Source organism: Mesoplodon mirus (genome assembly GCF_964341445.2).
Source record: "Mesoplodon mirus genome assembly, chromosome: 11".
NCBI lineage: Eukaryota > Metazoa > Chordata > Mammalia > Artiodactyla > Ziphiidae > Mesoplodon > Mesoplodon mirus.
In genome coordinates, this window is record NC_138987.1 from 71,895,003 (window position 1) to 71,920,327 (window position 25,325).

General features: G+C 34.5%; 1 protein-coding gene across 4 annotated transcripts in view; it reads left to right on the forward strand.

Annotated features, from left to right (window-relative positions):
• Positions 1–23,255, forward strand: part of CPSF6 (cleavage and polyadenylation specific factor 6) — a 34,042-nt gene extending 10,787 nt beyond the window's left edge. The window contains exons 4-11 of one of the 4 annotated variants that reach the window (XM_082635805.1): positions 3,715–3,860; positions 4,745–4,918; positions 5,048–5,158; positions 5,624–6,128; positions 8,210–8,325; positions 8,821–8,974; positions 11,478–11,670; positions 18,307–23,255. In XM_082635805.1, the coding sequence (XP_082491931.1) occupies positions 3,715–3,860; positions 4,745–4,918; positions 5,048–5,158; positions 5,624–6,128; positions 8,210–8,325; positions 8,821–8,974; positions 11,478–11,667 (1,396 nt within the window). In that variant the 3' untranslated portion in view covers positions 11,668–11,670; positions 18,307–23,255. The remainder of the gene's footprint in view (positions 1–3,714; positions 3,861–4,744; positions 4,919–5,047; positions 5,159–5,623; positions 6,129–8,209; positions 8,326–8,820; positions 8,975–11,477; positions 11,671–18,306) is intronic. The other 3 variants (XM_082635806.1, XM_082635807.1, XM_082635808.1) reach the window with 3 other exon arrangements.
• The last annotated feature ends 2,070 nt before the right edge of the window (positions 23,256–25,325 follow it).

Below are 25,325 nucleotides of genomic sequence, written 5' to 3' on the forward strand. Positions count from 1 at the left end.
TTAATGTACTTATTTTATATTGTTTAATATGCCAGTTTTCAATAACTAGGAATATTTTCAAAATACGTACAGAGTCTGAGTGCTTTTCATGAACTTCACTTCTACTACCTGATCCGAGCCACTGTTCTCTCTTACTTGAACTTCTGTAATAGCCTCCTACGTGGTGTTCCTGCCTTCACTCTGATTCTCTACAGTCTATATACATGACACATAGCAGAAGCTGAAAAAAAGTGACATCAATATTTGCCTGCTCAGAATCTTCTAATGGTTATCTATTTTATTCAGAGTAAAACCCAGAATCTTGGGCTTCCCTGGTGGCGCAGTGGTTGAGAGTTCACCTTCCGGTGCAGGGGACACGGGTTCGTGCCCCGGTCTGGGAAGATCCCACGTGCCGCGGAGCGGCTGGGCCCGTGAGCCATGGTCATTGAGCCTGCGCGTCCAGAGCCTGCGCTCCGCAACAGGAGAGGCCACAACAGTGAGAGGCCCTCATACCACCAAAAAAAAAAAAACCCAGAATCTTCCCTGTGGCCTACAAGGCACTAAGACCGGTTTCCCCACTACCTCTCTGACCTCATCTCCTACTACTCTTTGCCTTCCCTATGCTGCTTCAGCCACATTAGTCTCTGATGTTCCTCAAACACATTGCTACTTAAGACCTTTACACTGTTTCTTCTTTTTGGTTTATTTTTTCCCAAAATGTCCACATTTGGGATCTTTCACTTCATTCAGGATTTTGCTTGAGTTCCCTTCCCTGGCCACCCTGTGCAAGACCTTCTGCTCCCATCACTGTTTCCTTTTTTTAGCTTTTCTTATGGTGTATTTTACTCATTTATTGTCTTGTCTCCTACTAGGTTTAGATTGTAAGCTCCATAAGAGCTTGGCTCACTGTTGTATCCCTAACCCTAGAATGGTGCCTGGGATATAGGAGGTGGTGCTCAATAAATGTTTGTTAAATTAGTGAATTAATTAAATTATTTCTAAATGTTGTGACCCAGGATAATCTTGAATCAGACAGCAGACTTTGTTGACCAAGGATCTCATTTTTTAAAAAATATTTATTTATTAGTTTTGGCTGTGCCGGGTCTTAGTTGTGGCATACGGGATCTTCGTTGCAGTATGCAGACTCAGTTGCGGTAGGCAGGCTTCTTAGTTGCGGCATGGAGGCTTCTTAGTTGCGGGGTGCATGTGGGATCTAGTTCCCCCACTAGGGATCGAACCCGGGCCCCCTGCATTGGGAGCACGGAGTCTTACTACTGGGCCACCAGGGAAGTCCCAAAGGACCATTTTGAATACCAGGGAGAAAAGGCTCCTAAGAGTCCTTCTGAGAATAATTTAGAATACTATATAACTGTGAATTGTTGCTCTTTCATTTTTTTTTCTATTTTAAATTTATTTTTCCTAGTGAGATATAATTCACATACTATAAAATTTATCATTATAAAGTCTTCAAATCAGTGGTTTTTAGTTTCTTTATAAAGTTATACAACCATTACCACTGTCTAATTCCAGAATATTTAATCACCCCCAAAAGAAATCCCATATGCATTAGCAATCTGTCTCTGTGGATTTGCCTATTCTGAAATGGTATCATAAAGAATAGTCCCATGTGACTAACGTCTTACACTTAGCATAATATTTTCAGGGTTCATCATGTTGTAGCATGTGTCAGTACTTAATTTCTTTTTATAGCTAAATAGTATTCCACCATGTGGATACACCACATTTTTAAAATCCCATCCATCATTTGGTGGACATTTGGGTTGTTTCCTTTTTGCTATTATGAATAAGACCCCTATGAATATTCATATACCAGTTTTTGCATGAGCATATATTTTCTTTTTTTTTTAAGGAAATTGTTTCTTTCATCTAAATAGGTTACACTGTTGTTATATCTTCTGCCACTGCTACTACTCGATTAAATAGCTTGAATTTGGGGCTGTTTTTTGGGGGGTTTTTTTTGTTTGTTTGTTTGTTTTTTGCGGTACGCGGGCCTCTCACTGTTGTGGCCTCTCCCGTTGCGGAGCACAGGCTCCGGACGCGCAGGCTCAGCGGCCATGGCTCACGGGCCCAGCCGCTCCAGGGCATGTGGGATCTTCCCAGACCGGGGCATGAACCCGTGTCCCCTGCATCGGCAGGCGGACTCTCAACCACTGTGCCACCAGGGAAACCCTGGGGCTGTTTTATAAAATGTTAATTTTGAAAAATAATTTTGTATTTTTAAACACTAGATAGATTCTCATAAGCAAAATGAGGTACTCATACTGTGAGAAGCACATGGAGATGAGATCTGACTGTGGAAACTGTACTAAGCATCCCATTTCTTCTTCATTCTAAGGTGCAAATTCTCTGAGAGCCAACAATAGGTTAAATTGCACTATTAACTTTTTCTGTCTTGTTTGGGGGGAAGTTTATTATTGGTCCAACACATTATACCTGATTTATGTATGTTAATTGTGTAAACAGGGAACTCTAATAATACTGATAAAAAATAAACAACATCAGCATAACATACGAAAAAAAAAGATAGGTTACACTACAGTCCCCATATGATTTTGGCACTGTTCCAGAACCACCCTTTCATATAGACAAATATTTAGTGAAAGAAATTAAATTTATAAATGTTTATAAAAATTGCCATTTTTGTTCTTATAAATAATGCCCCTGTGAATATTCATGTACCAATTTGTGTGAACATATATTTTCAATTCTGTTAGGTACACGTATATACCAGGAGATTTATTTTTCTGCCATGAGGCTTTCAGGATCTCAGTTCTCCAACCAGGGATTGAACCTGGGCCACGGCAATGAAAGCGCCAAGTCCTAACCACTAGACAGACCACCAGGGAACTCCCAAGAGAGAAGATTTATTGGATTGTATTTTTAACTCTGTATTTAACCTTTTAAGGAGCTGCTGGGATATTTGTCAAAGTGGCTGCACCACTTTACATTTCCCATCAAACAGTGTATGTGGGTTCTAGTTTTCTCCACATCCTCACCAGCACTTCTTAATTGTCTTTTTGGTTAGTGAATGTGAAATGGTATCATTGTGGTTTTAATTTACATTTCCCTGTTGGCTAATGATATTGAGCATCTTTTCATGGTGACATTATTCATAATAATGAAAAAAGTGGAAACAGCCCAAATCTCTGTCGATTTTTGGAAAATGTGGTATATCCATATAATGAAATATTATTCAGCCACGAAAAGGAATTAAGCACTGACACATGCTACAACATGCATAAACCTTGAAAACATTATGCTAAGTGGAAAAAGCCAATCACAAAGGACCACATACTGTATAATTCCATTTATATGAAGTGTTCAGAATAGGCAAATCTGTAGGGACTGAATGTGGATTAGTGATTCATTAGGGTTGGAGGGTGGGAAGAAATGGAGTGACAGCTAACAGTTATGGGGGGTTTTTTGAGTGATGAAAATTGTTCTTAAAATTGATTGTGGTGATGTTTGTAAAATTCTGAATATGCTAAAAAAAAAAAAGAAACCACTGAATTCTATACACTTTAAGTGAGTAGGTAGTATGATGTGTTGTTATAAAAAAAAAGTTAAAGATCAAAGTGTGAGCTTTGTATATTTCTAAGAAATATTTTCCGTTTTCTTAGGTAAAATGAAATTCAGACCATTTCCTTTTTAATAAGAGTAATAAAAGTTAATCCCTCCTCACTTTCTACCCACACTCCTTTAAACATCTTTTAGGTTTGCCCTTGTTGGTGTTGGATCTGAAGCATCCTCAAAAAAGTTAATGGATCTTTTGCCTAAAAGAGAGCTTCATGGTCAGAATCCTGTTGTAACTCCATGCAATAAACAGTTCCTGAGTCAATTTGAAATGCAGTCCAGGAAAAGTAAGCAACCCCTCAAAGACTTTTATTAAAAGTTGTACATTTTAACTAATGTTGCTAGCATTTGTTAGATGTTATATTGGAGAAGTCATCTTAATATTTATATTTAGTATTTAGTTCATTGGCGAATCCATTTTAGAAAGTCCATGCTTTGAATTTGATTTAAATTACCGATTATGACTGGTCCCGTATACTGGGAACCTACTCCCGTTTTTCTCTAGATGTCACAGACCCAGCATTATAAACAGTGTGCAAGTTCTATAGCCCTGTCATTCCCATCATAAAGAAAGGAAGAAACTACATTCTAATCCTTAGATTGAAGGAAAGTTATGTGGGTGTCTATTGTGGTGGAGGAGGAACCATTGATAATCAAAGTATTTGTTGATTTTCCGCTTAGCACCAAGACCTTTCACCACTTGGTAAAGTGGCTATAGAGAAGATTTGCCATTATACACTTACAAATGTTATCACTTAAAGAGATAAATGGATGATCAGGCAATTAACAGAAATTCAAGTGGTTGTTTTAATGTTCTAGCACTTAACACTCAACTGACGAATGTTACAAAATTTAAATGATTTATACTTATATTTAGATTTCTGTTGGAGAATTTTGGTCTTGGCAGCCAAGTTACTTTTTGAAAGTAACTCATGTTTGCTTATTGGAAATACATTTAAGCCTGGATCTTTTGAGGCTTCAAAAGAACTTAAATAGATATGAATGTTTTCCTAAACCAGTACTTCTCATGTAGTTTGGACAGGCCCAAGGCATCTGCAAGTTAGTATATAGTGTAAATGAACTTTGAAATAGAGTTGTTTCTAATATCTAACAGTGGTTATGTATCAGCTATTTTAATAAATGCTATTTATGAGTATTTGGATATTTGCAGCTACACAGTCAGGACAAATGTCTGGGGAAGGTAAAGCTGGTCCTCCGGGAGGCAGTTCACGTGCAGCCTTTCCACAAGGTGGTAGAGGACGGGCCCGTTTTCCAGGGGCTGTTCCTGGTGGGGACAGATTTCCTGGGCCAGCAGGACCAGGAGGGCCACCTCCACCTTTTCCAGGTAAAATTTTTCTTAAATTACCATGGATAAAATGTGTCTACCTAATACCTCTTTTCCTTTTCTCTCTTTTTCAAGTAATGCATTATTAATGTGACTTACTCTCCTTGTTATGCTATTTTTGGAATCCAGGAAATTTGATCAAGCATCTTGTTAAAGGAACTCGGCCTTTGTTCCTGGAAACTAGGATTCCATGGCATATGGGGCACAGCATAGAGGAAATACCCATTTTTGGCCTAAAAGGTCTTTATTTTTCTCCAAACTTGCTTGACTTATGTATAGAATATTTACATCCGTCTTATTTTCTTACCTCTTAAAAAATCCTTTCAAGACCATTTTTCCTTGTTTCACTTTCTAGCTTGGCATCAGAGTAGACTATAAGGTGGGTGATTTCACTGTAAGAAGTGTGTGTACGCTGAAAGATGGAAACTATCTCTAAGCAATGTAATCTATTAAAGTTTTTGTTTCAGTAGTTTTTCTTAAGCATAAATTGAGCTAGTTAAATGTGTAAGGATAAACTTCACCTTTGTAATTGTTAGTGTAGCATTTACCATATGGGTTTCATTTAAAGAGAAAGAGTCTTGGTCTATGAGTTACGCTTTAAAAGTATAATTTTGGTATGAAGATTAAACTGCCTTATTGAAGTGGGTTTTTTTTTTTTTTTTTTTCTCTCTCTCTCTCTCTCTCTCTCTCCCCTTTATTCTATAGCTGGACAGACTCCACCACGTCCACCCTTAGGTCCTCCAGGCCCACCCGGTCCACCAGGTCCTCCACCTCCTGGTCAGGTTCTGCCTCCTCCTCTAGCTGGGCCTCCTAATCGAGGAGATCGCCCTCCACCACCAGTTCTTTTTCCTGGACAACCTTTTGGGCAGCCTCCGTTGGGTCCGCTTCCTCCTGGTCCTCCACCTCCAGTTCCAGGCTACGGCCCCCCTCCTGGTCCACCACCTCCACAACAGGGACCACCTCCACCTCCAGGCCCCTTTCCACCTCGCCCACCTGGCCCTCTTGGGCCACCCCTTACACTCGCTCCTCCTCCGCATCTTCCTGGACCACCTCCAGGTGCCCCACCACCAGCTCCCCATGTGAACCCCGCTTTCTTTCCTCCACCAACTAACAGCGGCATGCCTACATCAGATAGCCGGGGTCCACCACCAACGGATCCATATGGCCGGCCTCCACCATATGATAGGGGTGACTATGGGCCTCCTGGAAGGTAAGTTAGTATGTATCTATAAAAGTAGACTTGGTGTATTTGACCTGCACAAGGTATTTTTCTCTGTCAGTGAAGTTTTAAAAAAATCATGACCTTTTCCCCAGGTACATAATTTTTTGTATTGTTTTCTCTTAGAAGAAGCAGTGTGATATGGTGAAAAACATACTGAACGGGGTTGGGAATAATCCAGCTCTGCCACTTATACAGCCATGTGATTTTAGGGCAAGTCACTTTGTTTTCATCATTTTTAAGTTAAAAGAGGTTAATCCTTAAGCTATTTTTAAGGTTTTAAAGTCAATCTCATTTACCATTGATGACATTACATAGAATGCTAAAGTTTCTTCATTGGTTTAGGAATTAGGTCAATTTATTAGATAGGTACTATTGATTATCTCATGCTTATCAGGAGTCCTGAGTAGCAGAATTACTTTTAATTAAAATGGGAACATTAGATAATTTACAAGCATATTTGGGTAGACAAAGACTTGTAAAACAGAGACGTTATGGAAATTAAAATGGTTAATGGCAATCCTTAGAAAAAAGCTACATGGAAATCACGGTGGAACTAAGTGATTCCTAAGCCCCCTTTCAAAGTACTTTTAAAGCTTTCCATACTCAAATCATAATCTAGAGATAAATCTCTAAGAACTACTTGAATTTGCCCCGTTCAGTTTCTTTTGAGTTTATCATTTGATTTTATATTCTTTAACTATCACTGTTGAATGACTTTGTATTTCGGTTTGTCTGACAGTGTTCTGCAGGGATGGATTTGAGCATCCGCCTAATTCCATACAGTTGCACAGGGCCAGGAAAATAAATTTGATGTTGTAAACAAAGTCTCCTGACAGTTATTTATCCATAGAGCTTGTGTCTTTATGTGACTGCCAAAATTGCTTCGTTTTCTTTTAAAAAACGTTATAACTAGGAAGCTAGCACAACTTTTCTCCTGTTCAGCTTAATTTCAGTGAGCAACTACCTATTAAGTGTCCACTCAGTGTATATGGGTGGGTTCGGTGGCTTGGTTTGACAGTTTAAAATTTGAATCTCATGTCTTTTTTCTAACGTAATAGAATTTCTACAGTGTCAGTTTTCCTTAAAATACATTTGTGTATATATTTTTTGTTATTATTGAGTAATTATTGATTGAAAATTGGAGAAAACTGATTATCTTGTGTGGGGGTTTTTTTGTTTTTTTTTTAGGGCATCAGATGGGTATGAGTCACAGAAATTAATTGAAGTCATATATGGATTTTGAACAACTTGTGATTTGGTTGGGCTGTTTATAAAGTTTTGGGAATAACAATAATACCTTATAAACATGAAGAAGGTTATATTAGCTGTTTCCTCATTTCATTGGAATGAACTGCTACTGCTTGCCTCAATTCAACATCCTACCTAGTAACTAATAACTAAGATGACAAAAAGTTTACCTTTTCCTATACTACACATGCAGTCACAATTTTTAAAGTTGTCCAGCAGCTTTAGAAAATCTTGGGATTTTACTGTTTTTTTCCAACAAATATTTACAGGTACTGAGTGCCTTTTATTTGCCAGATATCCTTCTAGGGATTCAGTGGCAAACAAGATAAGTCTAAAATCTTCTCCCTCCTGAAATTTTATTAGTCCAACAGACATTTTTTATCCTTCTCTTATGAATTGGGCCTTGCGCCTAGAGGATCCAAATATAAATGAAACCAAATTCTGTCCCTTGATTGTGTAGGGTTGTATTTTTTGCAGTCAGGATTTTTTGTTTAGATATACGTATGTGTCGGGGACATCAGAACAATTTATTATATCTGTTTTTGTATGACTCTGAAAAATAGTATATTATAGTTATGTAAATACATAATTTCTGGCCTCCAGAAAGATGAGGTTTCTAAGTTGCTACTTTATTTCAGCTGAAAGATAAGGGAATTTTGCTTAGACCTCTCTTTGTAGGAAAAAGATCACATTTCAATCTGAAAAAGTAACTATTAGCTCTAAGGCACTTGTCAAAAGCAGTTATTTGAATTGCTTTACACTATTGTGACTAATTTAGAAAATCTTTTGAGTATGATTTAAGGTTTATTTCGATTTTACAGGGAAATGGATACTGCAAGAACACCATTGAGTGAAGCTGAGTTTGAAGAAATCATGAATAGAAATAGGGCAATCTCAAGCAGTGCTATTTCAAGAGCTGTGTCTGATGCCAGTGCTGGTTTGTATAGTTCTTTCTGTATTAACATTTCTTATTTATGATATTAGGAATGACCTAAAAAGTACAGTCTTGAAGATGGGTCATCTACATGTAGTAGTTATTTTTATATTTACAAATCATTACCTATACTTTATTTAAAAGGCATTGAAGGGAACTGTATGTCACAGTGTAGTGGAAAAACCCCTAATTTTAAAATTTTAGGTGTAAATTTAAATATTAGCTCTGACATTTAATGGCTCGGGGACCTTAAGGCAGCTCATTTATTCTCATATTTACTAAATGATTATGTGTTTCACACAGCTATAATAGTAACAAATGGCGTTAACTTCATGTACATTAAAGCCTTTCAGAATGGTGAAACTCTGAAAAAAATTAAGACATCTTCTGTAGTGATTTTAAAGTGCATTCCTTTTGTAAAATGGTTGCCCCAAATGGTTTGGTGGTATTTTGAAAACAAAATTTATTTGACTTCGGCCCCTCTCCTTCCACTCACAGGTGATTATGGGAGTGCTATTGAGACATTGGTAACTGCAATTTCTTTAATTAAACAATCCAAAGTATCTGCTGATGATCGTTGCAAAGTTCTTATTAGCTCTTTGCAAGATTGCCTTCATGGAATTGAATCCAAGTCTTATGGTTCTGGATCAAGGTAAAACTTTCCTGTCTCATGTCTATTTAAAACTGCTGCTTTGCAAATAGAAAAAATACTGTGTTTGGGACTTTATAGGACTTTGATTTTACTTATTACTTTTTACTTAGCAGCTAGTGTGATCTTGTTGTTTTTGTTTAAACCCTAAATCAAATGTTAGGTGTTTGCTTGCTTAAAACCCTTCAGTGGCTTCCAGTTATTCTTAGAATAAGACTGTAAATATTGAAGTGCTGTGTGATACAGTTCTACCTATCTTTTCAGCCTCACTGTGTATCTCTCCTCTGGCTCACTGTTCTCTAGCCACATTGGTCTCCCTTCTCTTCTTGACACATCAAGCACTTGCCCACCTCACTGTTTTGTTTTTGTTTTTTGGGTTTTTTTGCGGTACGCGGGCCTCTCCCGTTGCAGAGCACAGGCTCCGGACGCGCAGGCTCAGCGGCCATGGCTCACGGGCCCAGCCGCTCTGCGGCCCGTGGGATCTTCCCAGACCGGGGCTCGAACCCGTGTCCCCGTGTCCCCTGCATCGTCAGGTGGACTCTCAACCACTGGGCCACCAGGGAAGCCCCACCTTACTGTTTTTGTACTTGGTATTTCTGCCCCTTGCTGTTTTTGTACTTGGTATTTCTTCTGCTGAGAGTCCTTTTCCCTGGCTCTAATAGCTGGCTCTTATCCTTCATGACTCAACTCAATCTAACTTGCTAAGAGGGGTCTTCTCCCAGGTTATTCTGTCATGTTCATTCTGTTTATTTCTTTCATAATACTTACTACGGTCTATTCTTATTTGTTACTAATGCACATTTTTTTCCACTAGAACACATCGAAAGATGGAAAGGACCTTACCTGTCTTGTTCGCTACAGTATTTGTAATGATGAAACAGTGCTTGGTACAGATTGGGTGCTAAATAAATATTTCTTGAACAAAGGAGTTAATGAATAATCTATTTCTTAGTATTTTTATTTTAATTAGGCAATTCCTTTTTTTGGCATTACCGCTAACCTTGAAATTTTACATATTTTCAAAAGGTAGATCTTTAACCTTGACATGATACTTTCAGGTCTTTAGTGTACTTTATCTAGTGGTAGAGTTGTCTTCATTAAGTTAGGAAAAGAGAGCTTGTCTTTGTCATAGTCCCCAACTTTATAATTAGTACCTTTTTGACCCAGTATAAAGATGTTTGGATCTGAACACATTTGTCATAACTAAAGATTGTATCTTATATAATATGTCTTCTTTTAACTATTAAAGTCCAGAATAATAACTTCTACTTTCATCACAGGCTTAGCACTTTATAATGTTTGCTAAGTTGAGCTGTCTGGTGCAGAAATACAAAATAGAGATTAAACTAATAGCCAGTTGTTATTTCCTTGTTGTGAATTTCAGAATGTAGAATAGTAGGATTTCTAAGATACATACTTTGGTTAAAGTACCTGTTTTTTTTTTTTTGTTTGTTTGTTTTTGGGGGTATGTGGGCCTCTCACTGTTGTGGCCTCTCCCGTTGCGGAGCACAGGCTCCGGACGCGCAGGCTCAGCGGCCATGGCTCACAGGCCCAGCTGCTTCGTGGCATGTGGGATCTTCCCGGACCGGGGCACGAACCCGTGTCCCCTGCATCGGCAGGCGGACTCTCAACCACTGCACCACCAGGGAAGCCCTGTTGTTGTTTTTAAAGGCAGTTCATGAAACATTTCTCTTTATTAAATAAAAATGAGAATAGTATCTCTGTCTTTTCTAGTGGTCATGTTTTTCTAAGTTTCTTCTCTGCTTCCCACCATGCCCCTCAGCACCACCACCCTGCAAGCACACCTATATATATATTTCATTAGAAAGTTTCTTAGTGGTAACACTCATGATGAACCATATTTTGGCTAGTTTTAAATGTAAAATTGATATTTACATATAGGTTTAGGTAACCTTTATTAATAGGTGGTAGTTTTATGTATTTAAGTCTCATTATATATTGAGTGATTTCATGAATTTTGTGTCTAAAAACTACCTTCTCTATGTTCTTTAGCTTGAAACAAGTCCTTTGAAATTTTCTCTCCTTTACCTTTCTGCTTTTCATTCAGTAAATACTGCATGTCTGTTTTAGGCTGCTAGTTATAATATATGTAATAGATGATATGGTGTATTGCCATGGTGTGTCTGGTCCCCAATTTTTATTTATTTATTTGGCTGCGCCGGGTCTTAGTTGCGGCACATGCGATTTTTAGTTGTGGCATTCAGGATCTAGTTCCCTGACCAGGAATCGAACCCAGGACTCCCCTGCATTGGGAGCGAGGAGTCTTAACCGCTGGACCACCAGGGAAGTCCCGGGTGAATGTTTTTGAAAATGGGATTTCTAGTTCATGCTTGTATGTGAGTAAATCATTATTGGCAGTTCAGGATATTTTAGTTTAAATTAGATTTATAAGTTATTTTTTGCCTTAGGTATTTTTAAACACCAAAATATTGAATATTTTAAGCTATCTAATTATGGAGAGCATTAATCCAGTAATTTCTTTTAGAAGACGTGAACGATCAAGAGAAAGGGATCATAGTAGATCACGAGAAAAGAGTCGGCGTCATAAATCCCGCAGTAGAGATCGTCATGATGATTATTACAGAGAGAGAAGCAGAGAACGAGAGAGACACCGGGACCGGGACCGGGACCGCGATCGAGAGCGCGACCGAGAGCGCGAGTATCGTCATCGTTAGAAGGTGGGTATTCCTTGTTCCTGTTGTATTTAACATATGTATTATTAATAGTAATTATAACTCCGAGGCTATTGTTTATACAGTATATACCCACATTTTACATGGTTCAACTACTTGTTCTGAATTTAATCTTCTGGAAACATCTGAGATAAATGACAGGTGAGTAATAACAGGTAAACATTTTGACCTCTTATCCTTGAATATTGTGTTGCTTGCTTGAGTTACAGCTTTTAGGTTTCAGGTTGTTAATGGTCCTAAGAAATAATCAAGAGGACTCATTGTCTACTTCTAAAAATCTAAAAATTGGAATTCTCTTAATCACATACATAGTTTGCATATGATTTAAAATATAAAATATAGGGAGTTAATTCATACTATATATAATATGCTTGGACTTCAAAAAATAAAGTTTCTTTCCTTGAACTAACTTTATTTATCCCTAAAAATTTTAAAGAAAATCTGACAGTATAATAGTTTATAATACAGGAAGAATATAGGAGGGTGGTCTCTCAGCATTGAGAAAAACTTTTTTTTTTTTTTAGAAAAGACACTTTTCCTGCCATCTGGGTTTTGTTTTTAAAAGAAAAGAAACAGTATTCTTTAATTTGCAAAGAAGAGATAAGAAAGTTACTCAATTAAAATGGATTCAGGGTATTCCATGTAGAGAATTTTAAATTGTATCAAATCATACATCCCAGGTTAGAATAACCTTGAAATAATTTTCTTTGATGTTTCATTCATAAACCATAATCATTGTGTCTTTTTTTTCTGTATTTTAAAACTATTGTGTACATTTTTCATAAAGCGGGCAGAGTTGTCTGTTTATACTTCATTTTCACGTGTAATTTTATTTTTATATTTGTGAACAGCGTTTATTCATGTGAAAAGTGGGGAGAGGGCACTATAAGGCTTGTGCATGTGACACAAAGGTTATTCTGTAAACAGATTTTTTTCTTCGTATGTTGGTGGCATATCCAAAATAAACTAGGCTAAAACAAACCCCTTATTGGTAATTACTCTTTACATGATTATTTTCCGTAAAATAAAATTGGGAAATATTGAAAATTCAGTTATGGTAATTGTTAGTATTTAAATTGTTATGGGCAAAATCAAAGGATTGTATGTAATTCTGTGACAAAATAAGTTTCTTTAAAGTAGATATATTTTAGCAGACGAGATCCTTTTTAAGTAATATTACTTAGAAAATAAGCATGTAAGTCTTATTTTTATGGTACACAAATAACCTATTATATTATTTACCATTTTAAGGGCTTTTTGAAGTAAAAAGGCAAGTTTTAATACTTCTTGCATTTTGAATATGCATCTTGAATATATATCAAAACCTTAATTTTAAAATAGTTCTCCATGTACTGTATTATAGAACTTAATATAAATAATTCTCAAAACATTATTTTAATATGAGGCAAAACTTTTTATTTTTAAAACTAAGTTTATTGAAATTGATACTGTTTTTGGATGTAAGAACTGAATGTTGTATCATGTAAGACTAAATACTAAATTTTAAAGATGTAGCCCTCCGCCCCTCCCACTCCCGCCCACCCCACCCCCCAGTTGAGTAGATCTGATCCCATCTTACGAAAAAATTCTCAGTGTCCATCAGTGCTTAAGGTGAATTGTGGCCAACTTAGGGAAATGCTTAACGTATATCAGCCATTTCATTTAAAGTAAGGTACAGGTCCTTCAAGTTATATTTTTATTTAGACTTTGTCAGTTATCAACAAGCTTCTAGTTACTGAAGTCATGATAATGGAACTTGCATACATTTTCAGTCATCTCCAAGATTGGATATGCCCATCAAGGGCATTCTGAACCAGTTTATACCCAAAGTTAATTAACAAGTCTTCTTAATGGTTTTAGCATAGTTAAGTAAACTCCTTCTAAAAGGTCCATTGTTAATTTTAAATACTTTGAATTAACATTACATTCCGGTAATGGGTACACCTAACTATATCATGGTTTGAGTTTCATTACCTTCAGACATTAACTATGAATTCCTAACTTGCAAACTATTGTTGACATTTTTTCTTAATCACTGATGTGTACCATACCAAAATTCCCATGTTTTGTTTGTGCATTAATCAGAATTGAGTTGTAATATTGTTATGTGCCTTCATCCAAGCAAAATTTTACATAAGCATTTCCAGTGCAAAAAATTCTGTTATCCTGGAATATTGTACCTTTGCTATACCAAACAGTATTTATTGTGAACATAGATGTGAATAAATGGGTAGGGACTGGGATTAAATATATCTGAGTGAAAAACTTTTTTGAGCAAATAAAAAATATCTGCACATTTAATCACCATCATAGTGAGGTCTATTGACCTTTTTTAGAAGTTTTAAAATATGAGTCCTTTTGAACTTTCATGTAAATCTTAAATGGACTGAATGGAATAAGAGTAACTTGGAAGCTAAAGTGAATGTCAGTAGTAAGTCTGTATGCAAATAAAATAATAATGTAATCTATTATTAAAGTGATGATGAATGGCTAAAAGGGCAAGTTCTTAATTTAACTGGAAACTTAAATGATGTTGGCAAGCTGTTAATGTCTGTCCCATCTTAATTTTTTTGTGTGTTTGAACTGTTGGTAATGTTAATTGCATTCTCTCATTTAAAAATGTATTAGTTTTTCTAAAAGCATTTAATATCTGAGTTCAAATATATAATATTTTAATGGGAATATCGGTATTGTAAATTTCAGCATGTAAATATATTGTGTTTCATATTCTGTAATTTCTGCCTCTATTCTCAGACCACTCTGAGCAAAACAAAAGTAGTTCAATGTTTTAAGATTTTATGCTTTTTACAGAAATAATTTTGTTTTCATAGTTGTTTTCTTTTGTGTTCCTCTTATTACTTGCTGGGAACAACCCTACTCAGCAGATTTCTGTTAACAGTTCCACTTTCCTTTGTATACTGAAGAGTAATGAAACGAAATTATTTTTTTAAATACTCTTTTTTATTCATGCTTTTCCTCTCTCTGACACATGATGTTTTACACATTCTCAAATCATTATCCATTCCTTTGATTAGATTTTAAGCATCATATACAGGGTATAAGTTAAGTAACTATAATTTCCTTTGCTGTATGATTACTTTTCTCCTATGACAAATACCATGATCTTAGATTTTGTTGTCATTGCACAGGATTTAGGGTGTTTTGCATTCCTTATTCAATTTATAGCTGCATTAATTTGGGGGGGAAGCCAAAAGAATCAAAAGTTCTTGCATAAATGTTAAGATGTTTTTATCTCCTCAAGAGTTAGTATTACTTTGAGTCTTATGTGAAAATTAAATTCTTCTAATTATCTGATGAATGATACTGGTGGTAATGAGATTTAAAAATTATTTCTGCAACTCTTAAGTCATCTGAGATCTGACTAATACTGTCCAGCCCTGTGTTTATGGTTTCCCCATATATCCTAACTGCTTCATCTGGATATGCCAGCTCTTATTTTCTTCGCTCTAATTTTCCTTGCTTTTAGTATTATTTGTAAAACCTGCCTGACTACACAGTTATGTTCATTAAAGTGAGAAGAGGGTAAGAAGTGATCCTAGAATGGATGTATAGTGTGTGTTTTGCTCACTGTGGTTTAAGAATATGGTTTTGTTTACAAATGATTAATGTTCCCTGTTTAAAAAAAAAAAAATCAGTGCCAATGTGAGTCAGCTTGATCTCTCACCTTCATCTCAGTGTGAAATTTACTACCATTGTTTCAGTTTGTAAATTAGATTGTTTTGAATAAATAATGATTTGAATGAATAGTTAGCATTGTTTAAAGGAAATCTAATAACGAAAAAAGGAGTAAGGGTGTCATATATGCTGTCCAATTTACCTTGGTGGTAGCATGTTTTAACTCTCATCTCACAGTGAAATCTAAATCACACAGCAGCTTATTTTGAAATGTCCATTCTGTCAAATTTTTTGGGCAAAGCTGGGTATTCTTTAACTGTGAAGCTTATTTCTACTATTTAGTGAACTGCCTAGAGCAACAATCCTGTATATGTTTTATAGTGTAATGAAATGCGTTAGTTAAAATGAGGTAAGTACTATCTGCAGAGATGCAAAGATGAAAGTACGAAATGTTTTGGTAGTAAAGGAGTTTTTTGTAAACATCTACAACCAACAGGATTTTGTGTAATATATTCTAGTCAATGCAAGAAGGGATTTTGATTTTAAAGAGTTCACTTGTATTTAGATACTTCTAGTCCTTTTGCCCACTTCATCTCCTTTCCTCTCATTAAGAAAAAAGTGAATTTTATTATACTGCATTAATAAAAGTGTATCTCTAAAATTATATTAGAATCCTTCTAATTCAATGTATTAATGTGAAAACCTGTAAAAGATCCGTATCTAATATATATTTGAATCTTTTACTTGAAAGGTGAATTGACTGATACCAGTAAATTTGCTTGGATAAGTTTTCTAACAGAAACACTAGTAATTTGAGTTGTTAGTATTGACTTGATCTTGCATTATCTCAAAATGCAGGTGCTTCTCTGTATTGAAATTTTAACTTAGTGCTCACTTTATATACTTCATTAAAGAGCCATAGATTCCATCTCTCAGTTTTTTTAACAACTGCTTACATAGATCTTCCTTCTATAACTGATAGCTAAAGCAAGAAATTGTGTGGCTTTGACATTACAGATTTGACCACATGGTATTCTGAAAATATGACCGTTGAATGTATTTGTCACTTTAAGCTTCTTTTTGATATCTGTGTTTATGTAGATTTCTACTTAGAAACTTGAGACTATAATATGGAATTGGGTTATTGGAAATGGGTTGTATTGCCTTCAAATTTGCTTTTTCTTTCTTTTTTTTTGAGATTGTAAAATTTTGTATTTCCAAATGGATAAATGTAAAGTGTTTAGAAATAGAAATAAAAGCTGTCAGATTATCCCCCAGATTTTGTCTGTATGGTGAAAATTAGAGACTTATTAATAGTAAAGATCTATCTATAAGGCAAAAGATAAGTGCATTCATCCTAAAGATATGTGTTGTAATTTCACGAATAGGTTTCTGTACCTAAAAAGTAGTAAAAATTCTCCATTGGAGTGATATAAAATTGCAGTGTATGCCATGTTTTTTGGAAGGGTTGGGTATTTTTGTTTTGCTCACTGTGACTTAATTTTTCCCTCTTATTTAAATCCCTTCCAGCATGATAAAATAATTAGGGAGATAACATCCTTTTGCAATAAGATTTATGAATTACCCATTAATCTGTTTTTTCAGATTAGAACATATGCCTTGTCTCTCTTTAATACTTCAATACCAGTTTTTTTAAGTATATTGCAAAGTAGTAAAGATAAAATGTGTGAAAGCTACCTTTCTAGATTTTTTTCCATGAAATAATTCCACCAAAAGCTTTATCAGCATAAGATAAAATACAGTGAAAGGTAACATTAGAAATGGCTTAAGTATCTATTTGAAAAATATGGGCAAATTAAAAACTATTTAAAAGTCCAGGATTATAACATCTGCTTTTTCCTTTTGTAGTTGTAAAATTTAAGTTTTTACTGCTGGGCAATGTGAATGCGTATGTGTAGTGATGCTCTTAAGATGCTTACACCCTAATTGAGGAGGAAAGGACATAGAAGAAAATTTATAGTTGTGACAGAATATTAATTACTCTTAACTGTAGAGCAAAAAGTATTTTTCAGTTACTTTTATGGAAGACTATCACTAAGCATTGTGCCCTTTTGCCTCTTACATCATATTATTGAAACACTCTCTTGGAATTTATATTTTAAATATCTGGTGTTTCAAGTGATCACTTATATCCACGTTAATTGAATGTTTCTTTTGTGAACCTCTACCTGAAGTTTGCATATTTATGTATTCCTGAAATTTTAGGTTATCTCATTTATTGGGGCTTTTTTTCTTTATGTGAGTTTTCAATGAAATTTATCATTGTAGATTCGCATTTAGCTTGTTTTGGCTTAGTTTTATACTTACATTAGATATTTCAGTGTAGGTGGAATAGAGGGACAGTAATGTTATAAATTTGTATATGTCTAAAGATTTGTATGTGGATGTCATTATATTTATTTAAATGTGCATACTGAGCTTATATTTATAAATTTTGTAACGTGGAGGACCGTTTGATTTATAACATTTGCAGAAGTTCCTGTATGTCAAATAAATACAACTAATTTGTAAAATAATTTATTGCATTTATATTCAGTTCTCATTTAATTGTTTATGAGTTATATAGAATTTATGTGGGTGAATGAAAATATTTACATTAAAATCATCCAAGCGTTTTTCCATTTATTTTTGTAGTATGCATACTTTAGAAAATGACTTATAAATGTTTCCATCTTCACAGAAACAGTAGCTGCTACATTTTCATTTCTGTTTCAGTCATTAAATTTATAAGGCAATAATATTTAATAAGAATGAAATCAGAATGTCTCAGTTTTAATCATCACATAAATTTGGGAGCATTTCTCCATCACAAAGGCAGCTACTGTTTCAGTTAATTCTTATTTTGTGTTAGAATACATAACAGTGAAGTAGATGCACGACTTGTGTATGTATAGTTAAGCCAGCATTTTTCTGTGTATTATGGGGAATAGCAAAATCTACATCATAAATTTTGACACATTACAGCTGAAGGAAGAGGAACACCTTCCAAGACAAAACAGTCTTCATGGGGGAAAAATGACGCTTGTCCAGCAGTTTGCTTCTTGTGATTGAACTGAACCTGTAAGGATTCATGGATAAAATGAACAGGAATAGATCTGAATAAAGCAAATCTGCATAAATGGTAACCAGTAGCTCTACTTTTATTTTTTATGTTGCTTACCTGTTTTATTTGAAGGAAACCTGTGTGATTTAAAAAGTTATAGCTTTTGCAACTTTATTACTGGTTATATACATTTGGCCATTATAATGTGCAAGCAATTGGAAAAAAAGTCAAGTAAATGCTTGTTTTATAGTAGTTTGTTCTTGTTAAAAATGTTCATATGATAATGTCTGTAAACAGCACCACTTTGATTACAATAGATGTAGTGTTGTAATAAACTGTTTAATGGGGCTGATGTGTAAAGCTGTTCAAGTTATTTGATGTTTACACCTCAGGGAAAGTCTTGTGTTCAGCAATATCTAAAGATAATGTTACTATGACATTTATACTGTCCTTTAAAAAAACATTGCAATAGCATTTTTGGATATGCATCAATCTAATCTTGCGTTCAGTGAATTAAACATACTAATTAAGTGTCTCTTGCCCTTGATTTTGATATTAGAATAGATGATTACATGGGTATTTAATATTTCTATATTCTGCTTTTCTAGCTGTTTTTACCTAGTTAAAGCTTGTGACTTTGCTGAATGGTATGTAAACTTGTAAAAACTGAAATTTCACAACATAACAATCTAGTCATTGTGTTAGGGGTCAACAAAGATTTTGTGGTTTTATTAACATTTTAGTAAAAACCCACACGTGATTTGCTACAGTAATGCAGCTTAATTACAACACAGATGTACTGAAACGCTTAATTGTAAACTGCTAGCATTGAAGAAATATTTTGACAGTTCTGATTTGATGCAGCAGTTATTTGCTATTTTATATTGATAGTGCTTATGGTTTATTTTTGAAGCCATGGGCAACGTAAATATAGGCAGCCATGCAGCAGCCAAATGTGAGTAAAGAAAGCCTTAGTTTTATTTTCCAGTTACAGGAAATAGATTTCTGAAGGGTGTGGTGTTTATTAACATTGGGTTGTATTCTCCTATATGTGTAATAGGAGATTATAGGTGTACCGATCTCCACAGTTTAAGGAGTTCTATGTATTCATGCAACCTATTAATTCATGCTAAAGTTACCTAATCAAAGATTTTTTTTCAAACCTGCCTTGCATATAAGCCCACATTAAAAGCACCTGGCTAGCATGTGTTCTTAATTGTGAAATTAGCATAGGCAGAGTGTCAATTTGATGAGACGTTTTTATAGAAAGTTCATTCTGAATCATTACTTCAGAAATCTGAGTTAAAATCCTTAAGCAAGTTAATTTGTTTTTAATGTTTTTAAAATCTGATTATCTTTGAGAGATCTTCTGATAATACACGTTCTTTTTTTTTTTTTTTAAACGTGTAGCCAAATTTTAGGACGTTGCTTGTTTAGGCACCCTAAATATTATGTAAGTGCAACCTTAGAAGCCCTCCAGAGAACTGCAGTTCTTTACTTTCATGTGGTCCACCATCATACCAGTTCTTGCAGAATTAGCTGTTTTAAATTATCCATATTATTGCCAGCTTTATTTTAAAACATTTTGTGGTTAGAGTATTTGTGCATGGATCATTGGTGTTTATCAGAACTGTTTGCTCTCAGAAATGATTTTTTAAGTATTCTATCTTGTTGAAAATGCAGTTGCCTTTTTAACATTTGAGAGTTGTATCAAAATCAGTTTTCTTGCTTTGTGTATAGATGTTGTTAGTTTTTGTTATTTCTTAGATTTTTTTATATTACAATGCTGTAATGCGAAGAAGTATGGACATAAATATATTACAAGGGAATTAGTTAATAGTAAGCTTAAAAGGTAAGTAAATGTCCATGAGGATACAATTTTCTCTGAACAATTTAAAAATGGAATCATAAAAATCTTAACTGTGCTTGAACTTGAAGTGAGAACTGGAAATTTTGTACTAATTCCTTCATTTACCTTTTCATTTTTTTTTTTTTTTTTTTTTAATCAGTGGAACCCTTTAATTGCTCATACTATATCACTCTTCTCCCTACTTGGCTGATCTCATTACATGACTTTTGTTGCAGACAATGTGAGTGTACTAGAATTGTTTGCTGTTAGTCTATTATAGTGTTATCAGAAGGGAATAACTTTTTTTTTTTAGTTTCTGCTTTATAACAAAGTGAATCAGTCATACATATACATCTGTTCCCACATCCCAGAAGGGAATAACTTTGATTTGACCAGTTTTTGCCAAGTCTTTCTCTATCTGATACATGAATATATAGCAGTGAAGGTGAAAATGCAAGCTATGTTTTATTCTTCGTATCCCTTTTTTTTTAATGGGCTGATGTTATTTGAAAAAAAATTTTTTAATGTTTAAAAACAATCCAAAGAGATAAATCTCTACATAGACACCAAAAAAAAAAAGTGTCCCAGAGATCTTTTCATTTCTTCTTAATAATAATTATAGTGGATATGAAAACAAAACTGAATTTAATTTTAAACCATAGCACTTGTTAGTGCTATGCCATCACATTCCTTTCAGCCGGTAAAGTTATGAATGAGTGATGCAGCACCTGAATGGTATTGCTTTTGAAGCAGTACTTTGAATTGAATGTGCTTCTTTTGGTTAATAGACATAGGTTTTGGAAAGGATATTCCAGTATAAATTTATAAGTGTTTATTTTGTCAATTTTTATAAGCAAGATTCGGAGTAAGTTACAGTGGCTAATGATCATAGTTTAGCCCATTTACCTAGAATATTCTTAAGCAGTTAACTACAATTTGGAGTTCACAAAAAAACTTATGGATTGTAGCTTAAGGTATTACTTTCAGTTAATTCTCCTGTGGAGAATATTGCTTTGTTTTCTACTAGTTTAAGGACAGTTCTTAAAATAAACATGGAGATTTTAATGAATGTTGTATAACATTTTATAGTGAGGGGGAAAAATTGTTGGAAGGGTAAAGACTTTCTTTCCCTTATGTATTTAAATGTGCCAATAACCTAAATACATACTGTTTTATACAATGAGATGCTACTACAAGACTTTCTGTTGGCGTGCTCTGACATTTTGGTTTTCATACCTGAATGATCATTGCATTTTCTGTATCTTGTAAGATGGCTTCACTTTTGTGTTTTAAGCTTCAGCTTGTTATTTTAAGAGGAAGTTTATGTTCTATTTCTTTACTGAGAATACAGTATTGAGATCCTAGCTGTTTTACAGATAACTGCCTTTTAAATTTTATTCATTAAGTTCATTTGCATCCCATAGCCATCTGTAATATTTCCCATAGTTGTATGTACTTTAAGTGCACGCTTACTACCCATTGTACACATTAGACATTTTTGTGCTAAAATATATTAAGTGAGATTTTTGTAGCAAAGCATTTTTCTGTTTTTACAGTGTGTGTGTGTTGTTTTTTACGTTAACCTTCAGTTTAAACACTGGTGTATTTTATTTTTTAGCAACTTGACTCTTAGAAGCCTTAGACTAATTTTTAAATAAACATTCAACCAAAAATTATAAATTTATTAAGATGTGGCCTTACATATAGCATTCCTTGTGTTTGTAATGTGAGATTTTTGATTTAGAGAACTCAATGATTCAGGATTAAAGTATCTTATTGTAAGTTGAAACAGAAAATGTGTTAAAATGTCTAAAATGTCTAGGCTTCTGGGAGGAAGTTCTTATACTCTTCTTTCTTGGTATTAGAAAGAAGCAATCTGAATTTCTATGAATATTCAAAATATTCAGGCAGTTGTATCTTGTTCAGATTGATTTAGGTTTGTCTTAACCAATTTCTTTAAAATTTCAGGTTGTTGGCATTCACTCTTTTGAGTATGCAGTTACTATGGTTTTTGTATGGGACATATAAACACTCGGTTAGGTATAGACAGATGTTAATGTTTTAAAGACTTCCTGCTATATTAATTAGCATATTGTAATGGGAGTTTTTTTAAATATTAGGTGGAGTTTAATTGAAGTCACACAAATCTTGAAATGGTATCTGCAGATAATAAATACTACGGAGAGTTTTTCCTGTGGGAGTATCCTAAAACTCCGCCATGGGTGTAAATGTTTTACATTAATTTCATAATTGGACAGACCCTGCATTTAGTGAAAACATTTCATTTTGAAGATGTGTTCTTTTTGTCTCATTGTTACTGCGTAACACTTCTCAGCATTCTGTAAGTTAAATTATTTTAAAATGGTGAATTCATGTTTATTTTTTTACTTTGAAAATTGTAGTACTCAGGTGGTATTTAATGGGAAAGGATCCTTTGGGGTAAATCATAATGTATTCTAAGGAATGCATCTATAACATTGACTTTAGCCTTAAAGAAAGGTCTATTATTCCTTCTTCCTCTTCATTCCATGGTATATTAGCAAAGTAGTTTACAGCCTTGTACAGCCTTACAAAGTTGTTTTACAGTTTTTAATCGAAAGCTCTTAACAAAAAACTGTATCATATTACCAGTATACATGCATTACTGAACCATGGTTTGTAAATAATTTGACTAATACCAGAAGGCCAAAGAAAGTCTTAAAATTTTAGCTATTGACTCTATGGTGACTTCACAATAAGATTTCTGTGCAAAAGGTAAGGTGATATTTGATCAAATAAACATCTTTTTGGTGTCCCTGAGAACTAGACTTCCATATTCGCTTCTATTAAAAAGCTCATCCCATTTTATTAAAATGTTTGTAATTGCGATTTTGTGTTTAATGTTTACTTTCTGTCTTTTCTTTCTTCAGCATTTAGGTGACTGTTCAGCAGTTTGCTATATGGCCATTGTTGGCCTTTAAACTGCACTAGTAACGAGCATGGTATTTATCTTGTATTGAAAATAAAACACAGTTTTTATAATACTTTGCAGTTTGTCTTGTTTGTTTGATTTATAATTTGTTAACCGTTGTGTATGGTGTGAATAATTCATATCTAATTGCAATATGCAGTATAACAGAAATTGTACTGTTTGTATTTTATCTTGAAGCCAGCCTCCTAGATACCGGTCATTTTCTTTTGTATTGGCATTTTGATGGTCTTTAAAGCAGATGATATCTGACTAAAATTAAGATTTAGAAACCTAAAAGATTTCTAGGCTGCTTTATTTTTAAGTCTAAGATTCAGAAAACGTTTGTCTAATTTTAGAGGATTATTAACCTTACTAGACTTTAATCAAGTAAAAATGTTTCTAGGTTGCAGCAAAAATATTTCATACTAGCTTTGAAGTAATACAGAGTACTTTTTAAACAGTAACAAATTATGGTTTCAATAAAGATTTGTGTGCCAGGTGTTAATTAAATCAGGCCCCAGATTTCTTATCTGTATGATTCAGTGTATGTTGAAGGTAGCAATTCTGAACGGTTGAAATAACGATATAAGAAATAAATGACCATTACTGGGATCTCTTTCCGCGACCCCATTAAAATTGTGCTTGAGGTTTTATTAGTTTCCCTAATACTCTTTGTTATATGTTTACATTTTAAAGAGGATTGTGTTCATTGATCCTCACTCGCATTGAGTTAATTGAGTCTCTTGAAGAGTATTTGAAAGAAAAGATTATTGGGAACATCTTTTAATCAGGTGCTACACAAAACTTAATAGGAGTCAGTTAAGGCCTGGTTTGGTGAAAGAGGGAGGTTTTAAATAAAGGATTTGTAAGGGAATTCCCTGGCGGTCCAATGCTTAAGACTCCGCACTTCCACCAGGGGTACAGGTTCGATCCCTGGTCAGGGAACTAAGATCCCTGCAAGCCATGTGGCGCGACCAAACAATAATAATAATAATAAAGGATTCGTAGACAGAATTTTCCCAGTCTTCTAGTTTTAATTCCCAAAGTAAATGATATTAGAAATAGTTTCCAATGCTGTCTTGTCTTGTATCTTTGTTTCTCTTTTATATTTCACTAACAGGAGTTCTTGAATTTTCATGTTATATCAATTCCAGTCAGTTGCTATTTTCAGTGTTAGATAAGGAATACATGTATATTTTTAAAAAACCTTTCAGAAAACCTATAGCTTATAGGAAAACTTGAGAAAATAGTTTACTTCCTTAAGTTACACTGAGTCCTGAAGAAGGAATAAGATTTAACTTGGGGGAAAGGGAAGGGGGGAGTACCTTCTAGGCAAAGGGAGGTTTGCACAAAAGGCCTTTTGGTATGAGGGAGCATACTAGGAAGAATACTGGTTTGACTGAAGTAGGGAGTGAAGAACATGGCCTATGTGTGGGGCTCAAGAAACAGACAAGGACCAAGACTCTGCAGGGCTTATAAATCACACTAAAGATTGTCCTAGGAATGATGTGGCATCACTGAAGTGTGTGTAGTGTCAAAGCATTTCTGAAAGCTTCTTGGCTGCACATTAAATCAGGTAAAGAATAGATGAGGTAAACCAGTGAAACTATTGCAAGAGTCTTTGACCTGAGAGATAGTGGGAATAATAGTGGTAGAGAAAAGTTGATTTAGTGAAAGACTTGAGACAAAACTGGTAATAACTAAGTTTGGAAGGATGATGTTTAGAGCCTAGTGGTATGTCATTGCCTGCGATGGGAAACATTGGAAAAAGATGGAGAGACACTGAATTTAATGCCTTTGAGACCCAAGAAATAGCAAGTAGTCATGTATTCAATAGTTATATGGTTTTGGAGTTTAGGAGATGTGGATTAAAGCCATAACTTTGTAGTAACAATTAAAATAGAGAAGAAACTAAATAATGAGGAGAGTCTTCATCATTTTTCAATTTAATGGCTGTCAACCCAGCTGCAGAATAGAATCACCCGTGCTCATTGTGTTTTTTTTTGGGGGGGAGTGCCATCAGGATTCATTACATGTTTGATTTTTTATATTCGCATATAAATGATATCATAGGGTACTTGCCTGGCTTATTTTACTTAGCATATGCTCAAGGTCCAACCATGAGCATTTTTTAAAAATTG